General features: G+C 53.2%; 3 protein-coding genes across 3 annotated transcripts; 2 read left to right on the plus strand and 1 right to left on the minus strand.

Moving 5' to 3' along the window:
- Positions 1-3596: 3596 nt before the first annotated feature.
- LOC112893928 (auxin-responsive protein SAUR32-like) lies at positions 3597-4485 on the plus strand. Its single transcript, XM_025961462.1, has one exon. The coding sequence runs from the start codon at positions 3824-3826 to the stop codon at positions 4172-4174; it is 351 nt and encodes a 116-aa protein (XP_025817247.1). The 5' UTR covers positions 3597-3823; the 3' UTR covers positions 4175-4485.
- Positions 4486-11855: 7370 nt separating this feature from the next.
- On the minus strand, positions 11856-14662 carry LOC112873569 (lysM domain-containing GPI-anchored protein LYP6-like). The gene is made up of 5 exons (XM_025936577.1): positions 13928-14662; positions 13051-13168; positions 12794-12955; positions 12682-12713; positions 11856-12289 (listed from the first exon to the last, which is right to left on the minus strand). Exons 1-5 carry the CDS (start codon positions 14607-14609, stop codon positions 12009-12011), a joined length of 1275 nt encoding a protein of 424 aa, XP_025792362.1. The 5' UTR covers positions 14610-14662; the 3' UTR covers positions 11856-12008.
- A 1665-nt stretch (positions 14663-16327) lies between these two features.
- On the plus strand, positions 16328-17726 carry LOC112898940. The gene is made up of 2 exons (XM_025967264.1): positions 16328-16563; positions 16652-17726. The coding sequence occupies exons 1-2, from the start codon at positions 16328-16330 to the stop codon at positions 17724-17726; spliced, it is 1311 nt and encodes a 436-aa protein (XP_025823049.1).
- Positions 17727-18059: the final 333 nt, after the last annotated feature.

Here is an 18059-nt window from a genome sequence, read left to right on the forward strand (position 1 = left end):
GGGACACGTCCCGTCGCAGGTCGTTTGCAAGCGTGTTGTGCTCAGTCAGTCGGGGACGAATGGGACGGGAGCCGTGCGCCCTAGGGAAGGAGAAGGACGAAGGAGAAGATGCCGGTCCGGCCGCCCGGTAGCTTTCTTTCGCTTGCAAGCTAGCTAAGCGCTAGGTGCGCGCGTAGATGCTCCACGCGCTCGCACCAAATTTTCTCGACCAGTTGCTGAATGGTCGTGACCTGAATTCCCTGCGCCGCCGCTTTCTGCCGGAGTTAACCACTGAACCTGCTCTATTACTCGAGCAGCCCTTGATCATTCGAGGGTTGCCAAGCTAATCACGCACTTAAATTTGTTTTTTCCCTACGGGAAGGTAACGATCCTGCGGTTTCTTGTACGAGGCGTGAAGTGCGGGTAGAGCCGTCGTCGTCGCCGAGCAGGAAAAGGACCGGGCGACGTCGCCACCTGATTGGCTGCCGCAAAAGCTTCGAACGCAGTTCGTAGTGATATATATGATGGATGATACGCGAAGTTGATTGCAGGTCATTGCCACTCGCGACGACATGGCAGCAGGCTTTACTTTATCAGTTTCGTACGTGGTGATTACCAAAGAAGGTGTACGTACGATTCAGTTCGCAACTGACCCACAAAAAGTTATCTTATGCGCAATGGTTCTTTACAGAAGATATCTTATTTATATCAACTAGCTAATGGTCTAGACAGTAGGCACCTACCTACTACTAAAGTAACTCTCGAGATCACCCGACCGTAACGCGGTAACAGAGACTGCTCTGTAAAAATAAGATTGACAGCTTGCGTGTCGCGTGGCCATAGAACATGCAAGAATGGGGGCGCTGATCATGCTCTCGCCGCAAGTAGGAGCTGGCGAGCTACTCCTGCCGTTGATCATGGGTCTACACTCTACCGCACGATCTACTAACAGAAAGTGATCGTGCTCCGTACCACTCCCGTTGGCGCGTGGGCGATGGATTCGCTGCCCCCCACGCGCGCACCACCCACGCCGCGTGCCCATGCCGCGCGTGCCGCCGGCTGACCCGATCGAACAGCGCTGGGCACGCCCAGATCGGCCAAATTCCCCCAGGCTGCCGACGTACGGCGCGTGCGCCGAGTCAAAAAGAAGTTCCCCGCTACTATCCGCTTGTCCGTACGTCTCGGCTCGGCAGCAAGGACCATTTCTACTGGACGAGTACTAGCTAGCAGCCGGTGCGAGAAAAGAGCGAGCCCGTTCGCGCGCGCGCGCGCGTGGCTCCGACGCCCGCCCCCCGCCCCCCCCCCCCCCCCCCCCCCCGAGTGGCAAGTCCATCAAGGAATTTTCTCCGTGCACGAACCGGGCCGGCGCTCGCTGTCACGGGCTCCCGTCGCCCCGGCGGGGGCCGCCGGAACAAAGAGCGCGCGCGACGGCGACGGCCACGCACGCGTCCATCGTGCCCGCCCGCGTCGCCCTGCCTGCCTGCCTTATCTCCTCGTACAGGCGACACGGGTGGGCGTACGGGCCCCGTCTGCGGTGGTGGGTTCGCGAGATGCGTCGCGCTGGGGGCGCGCGGAATGGAATCACGCAACACCACTTGGCCCCGCCGCCGGGGGATTATGCTTATGCCGCCGGAGGTGCGGCTGCCTTCCCGCTGGAAAAAGAGCTCGACGTCGTGTCTGGTGTGCGCGCTGCCTGGCTTCGTGCCTTTTTCTCAGGGGCCTAGCCAGCTGATAGGCTGTGGTCGTGCACAAGAAAAGCGGCGCGAGTGAAAAAAAAGGGGGATACGTGACTGGAATCGTGTAGATTGCGTTTGAGATGTCTGAGGGGCATGGGTTCTAGCCTGGTGGCTCATCTTCATCCATGTCCTGGGAAAATGGTGGTAGGAGAGGATGGATCGGATTGGCCTTGGCATGATATCCATGCATAGTGCGCGAAAAGTAAAACACATTTCCTGCTCCTGAAAATTGCTGAATTTTCTAGCTATATATATATATATATCTCACAAATGATTTTTTTTTACTAAATTCTGCCTACGCGTAAATGTATCCGAACTTGCATAGCCCAAAACAAGGTAGTATTATTAAGAGCTAATCCATGGGCAATGGGACTCGTCATAGCGGTTTACAGCAGGGAGGCATGATAGCCTGTATACTATTACCAGTCTCAATGCGTTCGCTGTCACGGAAAGTTTGCACCAAGGGCACGTCCTAACTTTCAGGGTATTGTTTACATCTAGTCCGCCTAGAAACTAAAAGCAAAGGGATATAAAACTAGGACATCATCTTGTGATCACCACGATGTAGTATCAGCAAGAAAAAAAATTGCTCCGATCCAAAATGGCAATCTACTCGTGATGGCACGATGTCATGTATACGTCCATGTGAGGACGACACCCATTAGCTGGGCACCTGTTCCTTTCTCAAAACCTTGCTAGGTTACGTATCGTATCCAAAGTAGAAGAGTGCGAGCTGAGGGAGATGTTCTATCTATGCGCTCATCTCGTCTGACGGTCTCGTACACTAGAGTCCTAGCAGTAGCCAATGAAAGAACAGGAACAACCATGAACTGATGTGGCCCTAACAAATCAATTCAACCTGACAACTCCTCTTCGTGCCCGGCCGGCACATCACTACACATATCTGCACCCCCAGATATATAGATGCATCAGCACGCAAACATCTCGAAAAAAAGGTTGACGTTACATGCGCCGATCACTGTTGATCGCTACGGAAATGCACATGTAGTGAGGTAGGAGTGCATTGTTCGTTTTTCAGTACGCAGATCATACGGAACCAAATCCGGAGCCGGAGGATTACTCCAACTCCAACTTAGCCGCAGCGGCCAACAAACGGATTGGATAGGCTTGTTCGTGTCTGTCTGGCTAGCGACCGATCCACCACCGTCTCATCCGCCGATCGACCCCACTCGCTAGCTCGCTCGCTAGGTCAATCTCTCCCGCCATCGTGGGGGCAGCACCAGCGGCTAGCGCATCGCCGGTAGATCGCAGCGGTCAACTGAATTGGCGAAGCCAGCGCCAGCGGGCGGCGGCACATCATCGATCTGCCCCCACTCGCCGGGATCTCGATTCCACCACGAGCCACTGGTGGCGCTGGATCCGCCCGTGGCTCACGGGGAGGAGGACGACGAGCAAGCCGCGAGGCGGCCACAGAGAGGTCCCCGGCCCTGCACGACGCGCACCACCGCCGCCGGCGCCTCTCCCTCGACCGTGTCCACCACAGCCATCCACCCCTCCGTGTCCGTCCGTGGTTCCGTAGGTCGCCCGCCTGCTCCCCACCATATGTGTCGCTCCCCTTCCTCGTCGCCACGGCGTCGCCACCACCACAACTGACGCGCGCGCACGACGCGATCGCACGGTGCCCGCCCCGACGCTGACACGACAACCGGCCGGTGACCCCTCCCCGTCAGCTCGCTGCTACCTAGCGGGTCGAGGCCGTAGTGCGTTCTGTCTCACCCGGAGGCCAGAGCCCAGCCGAGCCGAGCCGACCTGCAAGTGGCCAAGGAAAGGCAGAGCCTTTCCGTAACAAAGGACGTACGTGCACTCGCACCCCCACTAGCCCCCCTCGAGCTGAGCTCCCAGCAGCAGAGTCCTATAAAAACCACCGTGAGGTGCCACGAGACACCGTGCACCACACCGAGGGATTCAATTAAAAACAACCGCTTGGCTTGGCCTCTAGCGCGGGCGGGTACGAACGCCTGTACTTGCACCGGTTGCGCGACGTCGTGCGGGAGCCGAGAAGCCAGGAAGCGAGGCGCGGCGCGGCGCACAGAGACGGCGGCGGGCGTGTCGTTGAGAGGAGGAGGAGCTGAGCTGAGCTAGCCGCCATGCAGGGGGAGGAGAAGAGGGGGAAGGTGAAGAAGGGGTGGCTGGCGGTGCGCGTCGGCGCCGAGGGCGACGACCGCGGCTTCCAGCGGTTCGTCATCCCCATCGCCTACCTCTACCACCCGCTCTTCCGGCGGCTGCTGGAGGCCGCGCGCGACGCCTACGGCTACGACTACTCGGCGGGGCCGCTGCGCCTCCCGTGCTCCGTCGACGAGTTCCTCCGCCTGCGCGCGCTCGTCGAGCGGGAGACGCAGGCGGCGCCGGCCTCCTCCTCCTCCTCGCACCGCGTGCACGCCGGCGGCCACGGGCACTACTCCCTCTCCCCGTGCACCCGCGCCAAGGTCAGCTCCTGAGATGGTTTGATCGTCAGGAGGGCCTGCCTGGTCGACTCGACTCGAGCTCGGCTTCCATTCATCATGTCGTGCCCGCGCGGCGCGACCGCGAGGAGTCCATGGCTCCATGCCCATCGATCGAGCCGGAGGTGTAGAGAGAGACAGAGGCAGTAGTTGTAGAGTCTTGGGTTGCTTCCTCTTTGATTTCGAGTGTTGGCTTTTGGCCTTCTCTTTTTGCGTCTGATTTTGCCGATGCGCTTGTACTATATAGATGCATCGATGTATAATTAGTAGCTGAATTGACACTCTCATACAGATACAGCTCTTCACTACTCCATTTGTTTCCTCGCTTCAAATCCCAGCTAATTCGTTGCGCAAATGAATGCCGATTCCGCGGCGATGATGATCCGGCGTGCAGACTGCAAGAACCTGCAGCAACCCTTCAGCAACAGCGCAGAAACATCGATCGTGAGGGGGGAATCAGGAATTCAGGCATCGTTCTCAAATTGGGAGGGGCACCATGCATCAGGAATTCAGTGCTTCCAGACATCTTTTCCCTTTACCCCGTCCGGTCCTGTCCTGTCCGCTCCCAACGCGTTGCGCAGCTCAACCATACTAATCATGAGTTCCTGACCTGTCGGATTCGGCTCCTGACTTGTCGGGTCCCCTCTTGATCCGCCTAGTGTCCTCGCGGGACTTTCGGGTGGGACTTGCTCTCCTCCTGTCGATTCGTGCCGTGTCGTCGACTCGTCGTCTCGTCGTCCGGAGCTCAGCCAGAGGCCGACGAGGCGAGGGCCGAGGGACGGCAGGCAACGCGGCATCTTGCCCGGGGGTCTATTCAGGGGTAGGACGACGCCCTTTCTGCCTGTACGAGAACTGGCACTTTAATCCCTACCACCTCGTGCTTAGCGTGGCGTAGTAGGCCATGGATCCTTGATAACTAGGCCACGCGTCCTCTGGCCGTAGCAGGCAAACGGCAGGTCGACACTTGCGCACCCTCACGGCATCGTCAGCTCCAAGTGCGATCAGTAGAACAGTTTGCTTCTGATTCCAACTATGTGGACACTTGAAACTTTTCAAAGGGCACAAGTGGTCTACCTTGAGCAACAAACATCTGGGTGTCACTGTGTATGCAAGTTGGTTTTCAGTAGTGCTGTGAAAAGCTGAAGCGAGCTGAAGTCTCCAGTTCTTTGCAGCTACTCTTATAAAGTGATCTTCTATCCCACTGTCAACTTGTACATGCCCGTACCAATAATCGACTCTCGCTGATTAAAAATCACAAACTCCTCATCCGTACGTATGCGTAGTTGAGCCCCTTTTGTTCTGGATTAAACACTAAACAATGAGCGGATGAGATTTACTAGCCCAAGAATCACCCCAAGTGCAGAGCTCACTCGCTGCTCTCCAATCTTCTAACCCCAGCTTTCAACTCCAGCACGAGTCAAACAAAGAGCTCGAACCCGGCTCGCCCGTTCATCCCGGCCGGGTCGCTTGCTTTGCCGAGCTCTTTTAAGCTAGCTTTGCTCGAGCTTTTGCTTTTGCCAAAGAGAAGATAATGGCCGCATTTTTTGGCGCCACTAGCTAGGTTTCGGTGGTTTCTATCCAAGACGGAGGTGGATACTGCTCTTTCACTGCCGACTGGGCAAAGCGATGAAGCGTAAAGTCATCGGCAGAGGTGACACCACGAGCTGCTTGTTTAGTTGCCGCTGCTGCCCAAGTGGAGATCGGAATTCGGGGATCCCCGGCCGGCGTAGCCAGAGGCCATTGGGCGGCCAGTCTTAATCCGGGGAGACGAATTTCTCCTAGTACCACCGGCAGGTTTTAACGAAATATTTATTAATATTTAGTGCTGACAGTACTATATCGTTAAGAATTTGTAGGGTTTCTACGATTGCATAAGCATAGTTACTTATATTGTGTATGATTATATATACTTTTGAGACTAGCTGGAAATGGTGAGAGTGCTGTATTGCTGGTGGGGAATGAATTTTGTGTTGCTTCCATTTGCATCTTTTAAGGAATATTTATAAATATTTATTTAGATCAGTGAAAAGGAAATGGATTGTAAGTGGTGAAGAAACTAAATATCCTAAATGTTTAGAAAATACTTTATTTTTTTATGTTTCTTCGCTCCTCCACGTCTGGTTTTTATTTTTCTAACTACTTTCTCCATATTCCGAGTGGTTCACAATGAAGAGACTTCTTCATTGCCGATGGGGCTTCTATAATGAGCTGTCTGCGTTAAACTTCTGTGGTTTAAAGAGTTTATGTTTTACTAAGTCTTCCTTCAATCCTTGGGCTTATAGAGAGAAAGCAAAGAAGAAATGTGGGCAAATTGGTGGAAACGTCCAGTTGGTGGGACAAGGAGGACGCCACCAACAGAAAAGGTTGCGGAGGTTGACAGGCGGGAGTGTCGAGACAGGGGCATCATGATGATATCATGATAGCGCAGGGTGTCGAGGGGTAAAACAAATCAAAATAAGAAGAAAAAGAAGGGACAAGCAAGAAGATAACCCTGTGGAAAATCGAAGTGGTTGAGTTGTTTGCTACAAGCAACCCCCATGTCATCTCAGGCGAGACGACTCGGGCGGTGCTTCCCCGCCCCCCTCCCAACCTCCTCTGCACCTTGCAGGTGCCGTAAGCCTGTGCGCCTGCTTGGAAGGCGGCGGCGAGGCTTATCTTGTGTGATCCAGTCGCTTCTGGTCAATGACTCGCTGGCGGCGGCGCCGGGCATGGAGGCGGCGGCGGCGGCCGGGGTTGCGGATCCGGTGTTTTGGGGACCGGATCCGGCGCCCCCGGAGTCGGATCTACGCATAGGGACCGTGGCGGCTTCCCAGCATCGCCGGTGCCGCGATTAGCTGGAGCTGCCAGGTGGCCGGGGCTGCGCGGGCGAGGTGGCTGGAGAGGATGCGAGGTGCTGCAGCCGCCGGCGCGGGCGTACGGGCGTGTGGGTCCTGAGGGAGTGCGAGCGGCCGCTGCGGCCGCCGGCGCGGGCGCGTGCAGCCAGTAGGCGCGCGAGCAGCGGGCGCAAGCGCAAGTGAGGCCGCGCGCGGGGCACATGGGCGTGCGTGGGCCCGTGGGAGTGCAGGCGAGCTGGAGAAGACACGCGCATGGGCCCCTCTGGCAGCGCGCGAGGCCCCACGACGGCTCGTGGCGGAGGCCGCCAAGGAACTGACGAGTTTCGACGTCACCACCAACAAGGTGTCGTGTCGTCGGTGCTAGAGCAGCCTAGAGTGTCGTTCTCCATGTTGGGGCCGTCATCTTAGAGCTCAATCCCTACTGCACGGAGTTCTTTGGTGAAAACCCTGTCCATGCTTGGACGAGCGACGTCGGCGCCACTAGCGTCATCTCCTCCTTGGAGGCGTCGTCTCTTGAGACCCAACTCGGCCACTGGTGGCGGTTGGGTGGCGGCCAGGGGTTGTCTCATCGTTGTCGGCTGGCTGCTTGCAGCAAACCGCGACGGCTAGCGTTACTTGGCAACTGACAGTGCGGCGTGGGGCTGCATCGAAGGACGGCGCTTGCAGCACGGGACGACTAGGCTTGCAGCAGACTGAGGGGGTGCCTCAGCTTTGCTGAGCTCTTCCGGTGCAGTACATCGTCGGAAGATGGCGCAAGCAACTACCCTAGCTTTCTAACACCTATGTTGTTGCTATATGTGGTTCTGCCACATTTCCACCCTTACGCGGGGGAGTACTGTTTTTCTATTCGTGGTTATGCCATGAAATTGCCCTTGTACTTAGGTTTGATGTTGGTTTAGACCTAGTTTAGCTAGGTTGATGTCGAGGTTTTAGCCTGGTTTCCCAAAATTAACCGAGCACTAAGGTTTTATCTCATTTTCCCCAAAAATGAAGCTTTTGATCTGTGGCTTGCCACACCATTTGAATACAGTTCAGGTGGGGATGCTCTTCCCTCCCGTGACCATTAAGAAAAAACCATATGTGATGGCTGGATCTAGATCTGATGATGGAAAAAGATCAAGACCTACGATATAAATGGTTCTCAATACTCTATTGACCTAGCTTGGTAGGCTCTTTAGCAACGTCTTTTGGTTCTAGTATTTTCTGATATTAGAGTTTTTTATATATGTTTGCTTTTGTCCTGCTTAACTTTGCTTGCACTATATCAATCGAAGTTCAGGACAGCTATTCCTATAACCAGTTGCGCGCATATATACAGTGCTGAGTTGCTCATCAAGTAGGAGCTTGTTTGGCAAGGCTGCAGCTCCTTCAAAAATAGCTCCAGCTCTAGCTCCTCTGGTGGAACGACTTCTTTATTAGAGTTGAAACTGTTTTGAAAAATATTTAGCAAAACAGCTTCAACCTGCTTTTTATGAATAAATTGAAGAGGAGAAGCCGATTGGAACCATATTTTGTAGCTCCACCACCATAGTGGAAACCGTTTTGGATTTTACCAACAGCTTCATGCATGGAGCCGTTCCAAAACTACCTATTTGACAGGCCTTCAGCTGGAGCTGGTCTTGGAGCCGTTTTCTAAGGCTGACTCCAACAAAAGAAGCCATTCGGAGTAGGCAAATACACGTTTTGGCTACCGGTTAGAAAATAGCTACGGTAGTTATTTTTTCTGACCTCCAACAGCATAGGCAAAAGTATACTGCATTCCACTGGTAGTTGGCTTCCGCCAACGGCAAGAAATCTCTCTCCTCCCGAACCGGCGAGTTCTCCCTTGCCACACAACCTTCTCTCTCCTCCCACCCAACTGACCGTTGGTCCAGCCGCGGATGGCTTGGCCTGGCAGAGCATGCATTTTAACTTCCCTCTCCCCTACTAGTCAAAATACCTTGCCTTTATGCCTACTTTGTTGGAGACGGATATCTAGTGCTATAGTACTCCCACAGTAGGTATTTTGCTTTTGCCCAACCGAATGGCTCGCCTGTTGGAGTCAGCCTAAGGCTCTACGCTGATGTAATGGTGCCCATGCAGCTGCACTGGTCTACAGCCAACACGGCACGACTGCATGAGTCCTCCCGTACCGTACGGGAGACTCCGACGGCGAGGCTGGCCAAAAAGGAAAAGGAGGATCACAATCATCTGCCGAACCAAATCATTGTCACCGTATCCACCAGTAGGTTAGGTTTCGTGTCGAGGCGCATGCAGTAGCACCACTGGGCGTAGGTGCTGGCCGGTGTAGCCGCACTGTAGCCTTTCATGTCACGGCGATCCTTTGGCATTCAAGGTCACGCGTGTGAGAGAAAAAAAAAGTTTGGCTGTGAGAAAGAACACGGAAACTACTGGCCAGCGTTCGTGCTCGACCGAATTCCCTCGGTCGCGGCTCCTCTCTCGGCCCCAGGGATGTAAATTGATTCTTCGCCTTCTTCTTCTTGATAAGTTGATCGCCACCGCCACCAAATTCGGATAACGACCACGTGCACGCGGCGTTGCGGCGGCATCTTGGTGTCGTAAACGCACTTGCTAAAGCGTGCTTATCTTCATAAAGCAGATGGCCAGGCTCCGTCGGATATTCTTTGTGCGTCCCGGATTTTTGTTCCGATCTGAATTGCCGATCGATCGCCCCCGGACCGATTTGAATTGGGAGCGGCGCATCTTCCTGGGCCGCTGAGTCAACAGCTCCAACTTCCAACCCAGCCCAGATGCTCGCGAAATGCGAAATAGAGAGCGCACCTGTGATCTGTGCTGAAAGAGCGATGGCATCTCACCAGTCCTGGGCCCAGACTGCTCTGCTACGGTCCTGCTCGATGGATGGTTGGCACTTGGCACTTGACAGGATGGGCCGCCATGAACTGGCGTAGTCTGGTCATCGAGCGGGAGGCGTGGGGCCGGAGACCTCCAGCCCATCCAACGGGTGGGAGGCCCTAAAATTATTTCCAGACCTCTCTCGAGGGTCTCTTCGCGAATAAAAAAGGTTTCTTATTCGCGAAGAGACCCCTAAGACATCCCGCCCGCCCAACGGGCGGAAGGTGCCCACCTCGCTTATTTTTTGTTAGAATTTATGTTTTACAAACTATTTAAAATTCATACTTTTTTAAATACAAGATTTATTCGCCATACTCTTTTGTATACATAAATTTTAATTTTTTATTATTTTTTGTTAGAATTTATGTTTTACAAACTATTTAAAATTCATACTTTTTCAAATACAAGATTTATTCGCCATACTCTTTTGTATACATAAATTTTAAATTTAGTTCAATTTTACGAAGAAGATTCGGTATCTAAAACTCGTATGAAAATAGCTAAGCGATAACGTTTTACAACGTAGAATCCAAATATTACGATAGTACGATACATCAAGCTATTAAAAATAAATTGTGTATATTTGTAACCCAGACTGCACTACTTCTTCGTCATGGACCTTTCTGCATCGCCATGCGGTTCGTACGTGGGTCCCGCTCGATCACGCGTGAAATTTTTTAGAATTAATTAGCAGAGGAAATATAGATAAAGTAATCGGAAAGTAGCCTGGGTTAGCGGAACGCACGGGCTGTTCCAGTACGGACCCACATGTTATTAAGTATACCGCACTCCACAGCCCGGTGATTACTTGTTGGAGACCGGGCCAATTCCCCACGTTCCCGCGGCCCCAGGCCGTTCCCAGCAATGCGCCCCTCCCCATCGGGAAACAGGGGGAGGCTGTATGTGGGGCCCGTGTGATTGGCAGTGGCTGCTTCCAGCAGCATGCGGATGCGGCACCGCATCTGCCACCCTGCTGGCCCACCTCCACTCACCCGCTTTCCTCTGCTCCTGACCCATCGCCACGCGTCAGCCGAGAATAGGTGGGAAGTGATCGGAGTTTGGAGAGAGAGGGTGTGGATTTACGGGTTGCCGGAGGGGTCGTCCCTTTTCTCGTTCCTTCATCCGCATGCTGCTGGGACATGCTACCGTGCAGTCGTGTGAGCAAATACCGCACCGGAAGCCTTTTCGGAGCTCTGCTGGGAACAGCCTAGCGGACCACGTGGCTGGCGCAACCTCTTGCCCGCCTAACGGGCGGGATGCCCCTCCGCAGTCTACGGGTCCCGGACCTCCCGCCCGTTGGGCAGGCGGGATGCCCCCGCGCCCGCGTCAGGGGTCTCTTCATGAATAAGAAAAATTTCTTATTCGCGAAGAGGCCCTCAGGAAGGGTCTGGAAATAATTTTAGGACCTCCCACCTGTTGGATGGGCGGGAGGTGCCCGGCCCCACGCCTCCCGCCCGTTCATCGGGCTGGAGGTACCCATTTTCCGAAATTTTGCCAATCAGCACCCCTTTTTCGAATTTAATTTTTTTATCCCTTTTTCAAAAAAAACTCTCTGGTCAAGGACGTCTTGGTAAAAATACGCAGATCAGCATATCATAACGCGATGCTCCAGCCAACTAGTAGTTTTATACTGTGCTCGGTGGAAAGCTCCGTGCTTAAGACCAGGTATTGCCTTTTCTCCTTTTCTTCGTCCCTTGGTCTCTTTGGGTTTCTAGATCAGAGATGAGCAAGAGGATTGATTCGACGAATAACCCGTAGTGCAAGCAGTTGAGCCGTCACCGAGGAATTTCTTCTGTGGAGCCGGCAAAACAAGGCAGTTGTAGAAAAGCAGCTTATCATGTGATCAAAGAGGATAAAAATGCAGTTCCTGGATGGTTTGCAGAGAAGAGCAATAGCAACCACTTTCCAAGCATCAGAATATGGTCTCATCTTTTTGTACAAAAGCTACAAAGACATCTTCAGAGATGCTGTTTAGGCACAATAGCAGGAAATTTTGCGAAATAAAGTCAGAGCTCTGGGGGTAATGATAACCATTGGTGCTTCAAAAGCATTGCCGTCATCATACCTCTCACTTGCCGGCCTAAATGAGGCTTCCAGTTTACTACACTACAGAAGATACAACAAAGAACTCTTCACGTGGTGATTCACAACTGCAAGTAGAAAACTAGGCAAGAGACGAAAAAAGATAGAATATGACGTGGTTTATCCATCAAAGGAGCTTCTGAAACGCTTCCAACAGGGCCATTGGCCGTAGAGACTTTCGGGAGTGTGAAAGACCCTCCTTGCACCGGCGAGCTTGCTGAGCCTGGTTCAGGCATGACTCCACCAGCTTCTGCAGGTCCAGGAGCTGACAGCGGAGGAAGATACGTGGAATCATGGTTCACAGTGGTAGGTGGATCAGTCAGCGCAGGAATTTGATGTGGTCCTGCATAAAGAAACATTCAGAAACAGGAAGTGTATCAAAGTAAAGCTGGTATGCTGACCACATGAATGAAATGGGATAGCACATGATCATAAGTAGAACAATAAGAGACAAAGGGTAACCATGAAGTGAACATATGTTAGCCAATTTGCCAGTTTACCAATGTTCAAGTTATAAAGACCACGCCACAGGTACTGGACAATCTGACTAGTTTGTGCATTCATTCATAAAGCATGCACCTGTTACTTCAATAATATATTTTCAAATGAACAGAGGGAGCAAAACAGAGATTGTGAATATCTGGACACAAATGAATGTGAGCCTGTGACAGGTAGTGTGTGTATAGGTATCACTGCCTTGGCACCCAATTCTGCACAGACAATAACAATAATTACCTGGGCATCTGGGTTGGAGACCTGCACTTAGCCTGCCAAGAAAAAGTAAGTTGTAACCTTGATACTAGTAAGTGGGAACAAAATGGAAAACATTGGGCAACATGTTGCTTACGATGTAGTAATAGTTCCATTAACAAAACCTCCATAGCTGCAAGAAGAAACATTGCATCCTGCTCCGGTTGGATGGGTGCTCACATTGCCAAGCATCACATTGCTGTTAGGACACTGCATGCTTGGACACGATCCAGATAATGAAGCTGGTGTGCAATATAAACTGACAACAGAAAACAGGGAAAATGGTTCAAAGTTAAATTTAGCAGTAATGAAAGAACAACTGAAAAGAACGAAATGATACTAGCTAAAATTTACTTGAGACTGCCTGGTCCACAGCTGCACTGCACACAGTTGCCAGCAGTAAGCGCATAGGTTCCATTTGCTACAATCAATCCATGGTCTGAAGCAGATTTTGGAAATGCAGATGCACATGCTGACGCAGAAACAAACAACCACCATCAGATTGATTTTGAACAGTAGGATACCCATGCATTCATTTTGGAAACTGACTATTGATATGTTAAGAAAACCTTTCCATTTACCCAACAATCAAATTACAGAAACATTTCCGACATATTATTCTGCTCCTGTTGATTCTTACTGAAATATGAAATGTTGTAAGTTTGGCAGATGTACTGTTCATGGACATTATTTAATTACAACCAAGGAAAGACTCTGAAAACAGGTTTCATTCTGCAGCAAAATAATCAACATAATTGATGGATTCTGGGCTATATGAATCTGTTCAAAACTGGGAGATAAGCAAATAAGACAATCATGCCTCCCACATAAAAAAATAGTAATTCAAGATACTTTGCGAACTCACGTTAGGGTACTACTTTACTCGTTAATTAATTCTTCAGAACATAACACGCTGGCCGAACAAACTGGAGGCTTGTTTGCAAAGTTTGACTCAAAACTATCCAACGTAAGGAACAACAGCTTCCTTTATCCAGTTTTATCTCCAGACTTGCATCGAAACTACCTAATACCAACTCAAACTCCCAAATTCCCAATGACCAGACGCACATTGTGTATGTGGGCATTTCTAGTAAATTCACACATTCCAACGTCAAGTATATACTGCTGCCATCTAGTCCATACATAGCAGTTCAAAAAAAAAAAAGGCTCAGCAAAGACGATCAAGTTGCATATTTGATCAGACATGAATTGGTCTGGGATTAGTATGTACCTGGCAACGGGATCGCGAGAATGTCGCCCGGTGCGGCCACAGGACTGCCCATGGCATTCACATTCATGACGTCCGTGACGGTGGTCTCGTAGCTTGCGGCGATGGCGGGCACGGTGTCCCCGACCTGCACGACGTAGGAGAGGTACATGGCGGGCAGGTTGTTGTCGGAGGAGTTGAAGCAGGCGCAGGGCAGGGGGATGACGAGCTTCTGGCCGGCGTCGAGCGGCGCGTCGGGGTCGGTGGAGGCGAGCCCGTTCTCGTTGCGGATCTGGTCGGCGGAGGCGAGCCCCGCGAAGACGACGTCGGCGACGGTAGCGAGCGTGTCGGCGGGTCGCGCGGCGTAGCGGACGGACACGGACTTGCGGACGCCGTCGGCGCAGGAGCAGCGGGTGGGCACGCGGACGAAGAGGCCCATGGGCAGGATACGGTGCGCCGCGCCGGGTGCCCCGAAGTCGAGCGTGTTGGCGGCCAGCAGCGCCGCCGGGTCGGCGGCGAAGAGCGCGGCCACCTCGGACACCTTCATGTCGGCGTAGAGCGTGTAGCCCAGCAGCGCCTGGCAGGAGTCCGATCCGGAGCACGGCTCGATCGTCGTCTTCGCCTCCGCGGCGCGCGGCGCCAATGACACCACCGCCACCAACACCACAGCCGCCACCGCCATCACGAAGCCCCGCAGCTCCGCCATTCCCGAGAGATAGCCTTCGGGTCGGACTCGCGAGGGCGAGCTTGGACTGTGGAGCGTGTGACTACTCTGTGGGCGAGAGCAGAGAACTAGAGAAGCTTGGTTTGTAAGCCAGTCTGGGGCGAGGCGACGTGGGGCCAGCGTGTCAGAGAGACGTCACAAAGGACGCGTCGGTGTCCGGTGTGTAATGGCGGGAGGGGAGAGATCAGAGGAGGGGTTTGTTTGCTTTGGCAGCGCTGCGAATCTGTGCCAAGCTAGGGGAAGAGGGAAAGGTAGCAGAGGCCGCAGGTCTTTCCCGCGGCCACTCGCTGGCTTCGAGGATACCTCAATGACCGATGGAACCGGAGTTACCTCGGCCGGCCTGTCAGTGACTGTGTGTGCATAGGGTCTCAATGAGAAAGCGGGATTCGTCTTGTTTTTGAAAAGAGGACGGAGCCACGCAACGGTCGGCGGCGAGCGGAGCAGGGCAGCAGGGGCTGGCTGGGACTGGGAGGGACGTGAGGTGCAGGTGCTCGGCGGTTGCAGCGGCTCGGCTGAGGCTGCTATCAGCAGAGTTGCTATCCGCCTGTGTAAAATCGCAGACGCTCGCTCGTTTGCGTTTTGCCAGCCCCGTCGGAGGCCATCTCAGCAGAGTGTGAAAATGCGTTTGCAAACTTCCCGCGCGCCGATTGAAATTTCCGTGACTCCCCCGCGCTCCTCCCGCAATCTTCCCAGCAGATGTGCCACCCGAGAGCAGCTCCTCCCGCCCAGGCCATCCTCCGCCCGAGAGCCCCTCCTCGCATCCAGCACCTCTCCGCCCGGCCAACTACGCCTCGTCCGGAGCCGCGGGCGGCGTCCCCTCCCCGCCCGGGCGACACCGACTCCTCCCCTGCGGCCGCCGTCGTCCCCTATCGGCCCGGCAGACAGCGGCTCCGCCCCTGCGTCGGACGGCTCCCTCCCCCTCCCCTCCCCCTCCCCCCCGGCGGCGAACCGGCGACCACCCGCTCCGCCTCTGCGTCGGACGGCTCCCTCCCCCTCCCCTCCCCCTCCCCCCCGGCGGCGAACCGGCGACCACCCGCTCCGCCCCTGTGTCGGACGGCTCCCTCCCCCTCCCCTCCCCCTCCCCCCCGGCGGCGAACCGGCGACCACCCGCTCTGCCCCTGCGTCGGACGGCTCCCTCCCCCTCCCCTCCCCCTCCCCCCCGGCGGCGAACCGGCGACCACCCGCTGCTCCCCTGCGGCCTACGGCGTCGGATCCCCGCTCCTCCGACAGCAGCAGCTTCCCCGCCGGTCGACGCCGTCCCTTGCCCGCCAGGCCGGCAGCGGCTGGCGGCCGACGGCATCCCCTCGTGTCCGTCAACATCCCATCCCCACCCAGCCGACTGCTCGGGTACATGCACACTCAGAAGCAGAGTATCTAATTTCGCAATAGAATTAGTTCAAATGTCAATTGCTACTGCAGTGGTTTAGGAGGAAATAGTTTGCTTAGTTCGGCACAGAAGTAGGGTTGCTTATTGCTACTGCTGCGGTGTAGTAGCAAGTTCAATTTCCATGCTACTGTCCTGTATCTGGTTTAAGCGAACTGAGAAGTATAGTTGCTTTGTTGGGTTTAGCATTTAGTTTAGTGAGCCACTCTATTGGTGTTTGTACATTTTCCATATTGTTCATGGACTATAATAAACATTCTTTGTCCCATGTGTTACAGTTTGCAGCCGAGCAATGGGTCACCATTACCGACGTGCGATGCGCGTGTACCAAGGGCTACCTCCGGATGGGGAGACGAGTGAAGAAGACGAACAGCAGGTTCTCGCAGCATATGCAAATGGCCTACTTGCTGGTGCTCATAGCCAGGCCAAGCGGAGCCGTTACAGTGTCAAACGCATCGTGGTCAAGCGAAACATCCGGGAGGGTTGGCATCGTCTGCGTCTTGACTACTTTGACCCCCATAAAGTTTACCCCGACGCATTCTTCCGGAGGAGGTGAGCACAAATGAGCCAATTTTCATTTGTTTCTCATGCCTATGTTGTGACGAGAGTCTGCGTTGACATTTCGTCAAGCTTTTTCCAGGTTTCGTGTGTCACCTAGGCTATTTTGCCGTGTAGCAGATGCTGTTACTGAGTACGATGACTACTTCAAGGAGAAGGAAAATGCTGCCGGGAAGATGGGATGCCATCCTTACCAGAAGATTGCTGCTTGCTTGAAAATGCTTGCCACCGCCTGCACACCTGATTCTCTGGACCGAGAGTTTCGTATGTCTGGCTCTGTCATTATGGAAAGCTTCAAGCATTTCATCCAGGGTGTAGTTGACCTCTTCGAACAACGCTACTTACGTAGCCCAAATGAGACCGATATACAGGCCTTGCTGCAGGTTGCTGAGGACAGAGGGTTCCCAGGAATGCTTGGAAGCTTAGACTGTATGCATTGGGTGTGGGAGAAATGCCCTGTTGCCTGGCACGGTGAGCACCGAGGACACACACAGAAGCCAACCATTATACTGGAGGCTGTGGTCGGGCCCGACCTATGGTTTTGGCACGCCTTCTTTGGTCTCCCTGGGTCACTAAACGATATCAACGTTCTCCATAGGTCCCCTGTTTTTGATGACCTCGCCTCTTGTAATGCCCCTGCTTTCAACTTCACTGTGAATGGTCACCATTACGACATGGGGTACTACCTGGCAGATGGCATATACCCGGATTGGGCGACACTAATCAAAGGAGTTCCTAGTCCAGTTACTGAGAAGCAGAAGCTCTTCACTTTAAAGCAGTCTGCTTACAGGAAGGATGTGGAGCGAGCATTCGGTGTGCTACAAGCAAAATTTGCAATTGTCAAATGTCCTGCCAGAATGTTCATGGTAGCAGATTTAAAGAACATCATGAGTTGTTGTATTATCCTGCACAACATGGCAGTTGCGGATGAGCGAGGACTTCCGCTGGCGACCATTGACGACTTCGAAGATGCCACTGCACCTGTGCTTCTCCCGAGGAACGTGCCAAGCATACAGACTTTGATAGCAAACCACAGAAAAATCGAAGATCGAGGCATGCATCACCGGCTGCAGGAAGACCTGATGGAGCATGTGTGGAACGAGTGTGGCAGCACCTGGGGTAAGGACAACGGATTGCTCATTGCTTGTTTCTGTTAGAATCATTGCTTGGTTGCTTCAAGTTTTATGCTTTAGATACATTGCTTGAGAATTCTGGTATTTTTATAGTGTCTTTGTTTTAACTTGCTCACTCTTTATGTTTAATCTCCGTTCATTGTCTCAGCGATTGGACCTGCACTTACTGCAGGGTGTTTCAGGTATATTTCTTTTTATCCACGAAATTTGGAGGGATAAAGGTTCTAAAGTTTTGCCATGAGACATTTGCTTGTAGAAACTGCTAAGTCACATGAGACATTTGCTTTTAACCTTTGTCCAAAATTAACTATGTAAATCTGCCTATATTTTTTTTATACAGTTGATGGTATCTATTAA

Source organism: Panicum hallii, chromosome 1, assembly GCF_002211085.1.
Source record: "Panicum hallii strain FIL2 chromosome 1, PHallii_v3.1, whole genome shotgun sequence".
NCBI lineage: Eukaryota > Viridiplantae > Streptophyta > Magnoliopsida > Poales > Poaceae > Panicum > Panicum hallii.